This window comes from Notothenia rossii, assembly GCF_949606895.1.
Source record: "Notothenia rossii genome assembly, chromosome: 4".
Taxonomy (NCBI): Eukaryota; Metazoa; Chordata; class Actinopteri; order Perciformes; family Nototheniidae; genus Notothenia; species Notothenia rossii.
This window is the reverse complement of record NC_136902.1, coordinates 47,990,795-47,997,305: the sequence shown is the minus strand read 5'-3', so window position 1 is coordinate 47,997,305 and position 6,511 is coordinate 47,990,795. Positions and strand designations below refer to the sequence as shown.

General features: G+C 41.6%; 1 protein-coding gene across 3 annotated transcripts in view; it reads left to right on the top strand.

Moving 5' to 3' along the window:
• Positions 1-2,018: 2,018 nt before the first annotated feature.
• gata5 (GATA binding protein 5) overlaps positions 2,019-6,511 on the top strand; it is a 9,514-nt gene continuing 5,021 nt past the window's right edge. Inside the window, exons 1-3 of one of the 3 annotated variants that reach the window (XM_079679131.1) lie at positions 2,019-2,292; positions 2,838-3,460; positions 4,693-4,862. In XM_079679131.1, the coding sequence (XP_079535257.1) occupies positions 2,941-3,460; positions 4,693-4,862 (690 nt within the window). In that variant the 5' untranslated portion in view covers positions 2,019-2,292; positions 2,838-2,940. Of the gene's footprint in view, positions 2,377-2,832; positions 3,461-4,692; positions 4,863-6,511 lie in introns of all 3 variants that reach the window. The other 2 variants (XM_079679130.1, XM_079679132.1) reach the window with 2 other exon arrangements.

The window sequence follows — 6,511 nt, the reverse complement described above, 5'->3', positions numbered from 1 at the left end:
GTTTAAAGATGTTTTACTGCGCTATGTTTACATTCTACTGTTTTAGTGTTAAAATATATCAAAGGGGGGGGGGGGGGGGGGGAATGAACGGAATAACAAATGCTTGTTCTTCGTTTCTCTTCAAGCAGGTAACACACCCTGCATTATGAAGAATAATTAAGACAGACAGAAGGGTTCATTCATGGCCTCCATTCAGCAGACATTAGTGTTATTGGTCGGTTGAAAGGCACTGATTGTAAGCCTCTTTGGATAAAAGTTGAATGAAAGGTAATAATCTGATAATAAAAGACCAAGGAAAGTCAGGCATCGCGAGAAATAATTACAACTTGTAGGCTTCCCTAAATGATGTAAATATGATATTTACTATTGACTGTTTTCATGATGTCTCTTTCACACTTTGATGGTCTGAATGCTCGGCTGTGTCGCTTTATTCCTCCTCCGATCACTCATCGGTCGTTCTTCAATTGTCAGATGTTGAATATTAACAAGCCCCTAAATTTGAGTTTCATATTTCATTACATCAAAAACGCTCCCGTAAATATGTTTATTTTTTTAGGGATTTTTCCTACAGTAGGCCTAGTTCAGTCAGCCATTCACTTATATTTTCCGATATAATTTCTCACAACAATAATTTGTTGGCCAGAAAGTTGTCCCAAAATATGAACAAACATATAGGCCTATAGCGGAATAGCCGTTAGGCCTATTAGGGCCGTTTCATCAGCAAACAATTATTCGTTTTTATTTATTTAGCCTATGTATTGTTGAATGTATATTTATTTATGTGAACTATCATAACCTTAGTAATAAATCCTCCTTTATTTAAGCATCAGCGTTTTATCCCCTCATATCTCTGCGATTTCCTTTATCACAGCATAACGTTATTGTTCCGTTAGTTATTGCTCGTAATTCTTATCGTCACTGTTCGTAAAAGCTCTCCCTTTCACACATTTAACTATCTGTTTTTCTATATTCCGAACAGGAAGGTGTTTTATTTGAGTGACTTATGGCTAACATTGGTCATGTCCAGTTTTATTAAGCGATAACATCTTGAATAAATTCAACTTTCAAGTAACGGACAGAAAAAGTGTGAAGAGTAGCCAATATTGTCCGAAATATTTGAATTATTTCATACATTTTAAAGGTGGATCATTATGATAACATGATTCGTCATAATTATCATCATGGGTTTAATAACCACACATTAAACCCATAAATATAATCAAGTGTAAATATCACCAATGATTTCAAAGGCTTAAAAGCCTTTCTCTATGAGTCATTCTGATGCATAATATGTATTGTAAATACATTTAAAATTAGCCTCCTGCAGGTTGTTGGGGTTCATCCTTCACGTTGTGCCTGGATGTATCCAATGTTGTGTCCTCCTTCAGAATAAAACTCCTTCTCCAACAGTCCAGGATCCAGGAAAACCTTCCTGAGGCAACACCTCCACCCAACCCCTCTCCTCTGGCTGCAGTGTTCAGGGACTCCCTCTCTATAATCATGAACACTTTGCACATACTGTACTTACATATTGCAGCCTATACCACAGGATATATAGTACTTTTCATTTCATACACACTTTTATAATGTATATAGTACACTATGTTTATATGTTCAGTAGATTGGTATATTAGAGAATATTCAATTGTATTCTGTATAATGTTTAGATACTCCTCTGAATATAGGTATTTTTACGGAGAATATGTATATATTGTTTTTTAAAGTAATGTTGTAATTCTTGCAGATTGACTGTCCATAATGCTGCTGTGACAAAATAATTTCCCAACTTCATAAAGTATCTACTATCTAAAATACAATAACAATCACGAAATGTCGCAGGTGTAAATAAAGTCGCTACTTTAGCACCCCTCAACCCTAAAATGTGGGCCCTCTCCTCCCAGCCCGGGGACCTCCTCACCCCTCCCCCCTCCCTGTTGCCCTCCCTCCCTCTTTCCCACCAAAAGGCCTACCTCGGAGCAGCCGAGCGCGTCACGTGTTTTTGTCCGGTACACATCTTCCAGTAGGGGAGCGAATAGGAGCACACCCATACCAGCAATTATCAGCGGCAGTAACTATCTCCAGATACAGCTGCAGGAAGAGAAACTCCGCAGTCCTCCTGGAACAAAAACACCACTTTGGTTTATTTTGGTGCGCGCAGCTTTTACGCGTAAAACGAGATATTTGGAGAGAGTCCTCGCGCTGCCTGGTGCGTGTCTCTGTGTGGAGGGAATACGTTTTATGCGCTGTGGTACAGAGGACCGGACTGCTTTATCGCACGACCGTCCTTATCTGGTGAGATAATACACTGAGAGCCCTTGGAAAGAAATGCTGTTCCTCATCAGCACGCGCTATTATCAGCCCTGTGTGTGATTTGAGGTACTATTGATAGAAAGTATATGTATGGCAGATATGGAACACAGCTCCATATCTGTTGTTTGATTTCCGTTACGGTTGTGATTGAATGAGGCAGTGATAGTGTCTCTATCTGCATGGACAGATATCAGGCCGTTAATGCCACTTTAATGTCAATCACTGTGATAGAGGTTAAATATGACTGATGGTGGATCATTGTTGACTTTTTTCCAGACATGTATTCTCACGAGCCAACCTTACTTCACCTCGTAAATGAACTATTTTCGATTTTATAACTTGCTTATACTCTGTGAAATTTATGTGGAAACGGATTACCACCATATATTGAACTCAAGTGTATATAGAGAAGGCCTATGAATGATTACAAATGATAACTTACTTTAAAAATCCGATGCCCTTGAACTTTTCGAAGTAATTTCTTCATATCACACGTTTAATACATCTTTTTTTTCTCCATAGGACAGAATTCTCCAGAATTTCAATTAGTTGTTAAAAAAAACCCAGATTAATAGGACTGATCCCAACGTAACAAATTAAAACTACAGTTTACGCCACAAAGTTGTGAAAATGTATCAGAGCCTGGCCTTGTCCAACCAGTCCCCTTACGCACACGACACCGGGAACTACATGCACCCCTCTGCCAGCTCCCCGGTCTACGTGCCCACCAGCAGGGTCCCGGCCATGATGCCCAACCTGCCCTACCTGCAGACCTGCGACTCGGCCCACCAGTCCCACGGCCTCGGCGGGCACCACGGCTGGCCCCAGAGCGCCGCGGACTGCTCCTCCTTTACGCCCAGCAGCCCTCACCCTGCCCCACACGGCTTCTCGTACTCGCACAGCCCGCCGGTCAGCAGCAGCACGGGGCGGGAGGCCAGCTACCAGAGCCCGCTGGTGCTCGGGAACGGCTCCCGGGCGGAGCAGTATGGAGGCGCGCTGGTGCGCTCGGTCGGAGGATCCTACTCCAGCCCGTACGCGTACATGAGCCCTGAGATGGCGACGTCCTCCTGGACACCAGGACACTTCGAGAGCGGGATGATCAGTCTGCAGGGCCGGCATGGAGGACTGTCCGGGAGGAGGACCAGTCTGGGTAAGAAAGACCCCAACACTGATTTCTACATCGAACATGAAGAGAAGTTTATTTCTTGAAGCCAAACTTTAAAATCAATATTTTAAATGAGAAGCGCATTTAAACTAACCAAAGGTCTAAGACAAACGTAGAGTCTTTTTTAATTACTGAACATATTATTTGTATACAGTTCCCAAGCTGTATACTCGCTAGTTGTATTTGTAACTCTTAAAATATAAATGTTTATATTTAAATTTGAATTAAAACTATTTAAAAAGTGCAGAATCAAATTTAGAAAAGTTAATGTTTGTATGGCCCCACCTGTAGGCTTTTTCATTTGATTGCTGTAAATCACTCAAAGTTTAGAATATGTTCGTTCATATTTCATCGTTTATTAAAGCTGCTAAATTTAAAAGTGTAGCAAATGTTCATTATTATACAATGGACAGTATTTGCTTTCAATTTTTTAGAAGTTGCCCCCCTGCCTGGGTCAGTTCAGTTGGTTCGTGTATCAGGCCTACATTATGAGGCGGCTGGATATTTATTAGAGCAGATCGAATCAAAGTCTCCCAAACAATCCTCTTTGTGACACTCCTCATTCACACAATACATATTCCTCACAAAGAGAAGCTCTAAAAAAAACTATTAAAAATGTTAATGTATGTATTCAACATGAATTTGGCTGTGTGTTAATGCCAGGAGTCCGTCGTGTGTCAGAGCTCTGATGGAGTGGGGGGGATCCTCCTAGCTGATAACACAGAACACCCCCCCTCCATCCGTCTGTCTCTCCATTCATCCATTATGGGGGTTTCATGTCTCTTCATCACGGAGGGGATGGAGGGAGAGGGGTCAATTCCTACTCATGGCTATTCATCATGCACTGGCGCTTAACCTCCTCCTCACTCAGCATGTTGTTATTAGAAGAATATATATGTATTTTCTTCCACATAAACAAAGAAATTACACACGATAAGGCATGTTTTTCGTTGTATTTTATTTATACTGAATGCAAAGAAAACATCAGTTTGCATGTATGAGACGTTAAATACAAAGTAACCTATAACAACTATGTTTATAAGCATATCGAATACCAATAGAAGGTTGATGATTCAGACTGCGCTGGCTGGACAGAAGGTTGTGATTTAAAGAATAAAAGAATAATATTTACGCCAAATAAAGAATAAAAGCAGTTCTGATGTTAATGTGCTCTTAACACCGGCTACATCCTAACACCGTGTGTCTCCCCCGGGCAGACCTGATCGACGACATGTGCACAGAGGGCCGGGAGTGTGTGAACTGCGGCTCGGTGTCCACCCCGCTGTGGCGCCGGGACGGGACCGGGCACTACCTATGCAACGCCTGCGGGCTGTACCACAAGATGAACGGGATCAACCGGCCGCTTATCAAACCGCAGAAACGACTGGTGAGACACACACACACACCCCTACACAACACACACACACACACACACACACACACACACACACACACACACACACACACACACACACACACACACACACACACACACACACACACACACACACACACACACACACACAAACACACCAATCTATACATCTGAACAGATTGATGACGATTTACATTGTAACTGTAACACCACACACACACACACACACACACACACACACACACACACACACACACACACACACACACACACACACACACACACACACCAATCTATACATCTGAGCAGATTGATGACGATTTACATTGTAACTGTAACACCTCACACACACACACACACACACACACACACACACACACACACACACACACACACACACACACACACACACACACACACACACACACACACACACAAATCTATACATCTGAACAGATTGATGACGATTTACATTGTAACTGTACCACACACACACACACCCCCCCCACACACACACACACACACCAATCTATACATCTGAACAGATTGATGACGATTTACATTGTAACTGTAACACCACACACACACACACACACACACACACACACACACACACACACACACACACACACACACACACACACACACACACACACACACACACACACACACGCACACACACACACACCAATCTATACATCTGAACAGATTGATGACGATTTAATTTACATTGTAACTGTTCATTAGAATATAAATGCAAACATACTTAAACAATCATTAATAATAATTATCCTATGTTTTACAGCGGCAATTTGACCTCTCAGCTATAAGTTACTTTGGATTGTGATGTTCTTTGAAACAAATACAATAGCATTGGACTACATTACAATAACATCCATTCCAACAGCTTTACTATTTGTAATGAGATATTTACACTTTGCAAGGTGCCATATTAATTATTAATTATAACCTATTTACTTATATGGTTATTCTTTAAGTAGCCTACAGTTTAAATTGCAGGACCTTTATTATAGGTAAAATATCTGAATGATTCTGCCACCGCATTAGTATAATACCACAAGTTACTCCGATAGCAAAATGAAATTGTTATGTTAATTGATAATGCAAAATCCTCTATTTATTCGCTCTTGAGATTTATATGCTACCGCTGATATATCAAAGCAGCGGACTGAGGTTTATGAAATGGGAGAGCTGTGTGGTGTGTTTGCTGGGTGGGTGTCAAGGCCCCCCGCAGTATATTTCTCAGGAAGCGTCCTCTCTGCAGCAGCTGTGAGTTGCCCAACATCTCGGCTGTTTTCTCTCTTTTATTTGTCCTGCAGCGACCTTGCCCTTGAGAGCCGTTTTTAGACGAGGCTCCAAAGCAACTTGACAAAACCAAGCTGATATTCTCACCATAGAGAGCAGTGGCGTGCACAGACATTTATAGGGGCAGGTGCTCAAGAGAAGAAAAAAAGGGCACCTTCTGAGTCGACGAAATTGTGCTCTCCGAAATTGTGCGCTCCGAAATTGTGCGCGAAAATTTGCCGGATAATGGCGGATTTTGTTAGTTTCTTTTCCGTACGAGGACTGTTTTTGGTTACTTTATTTCGGTTTTAGGACTAGGGTTAGGGTTAGGTTAGGGTTATGTTATCTAATTCTTA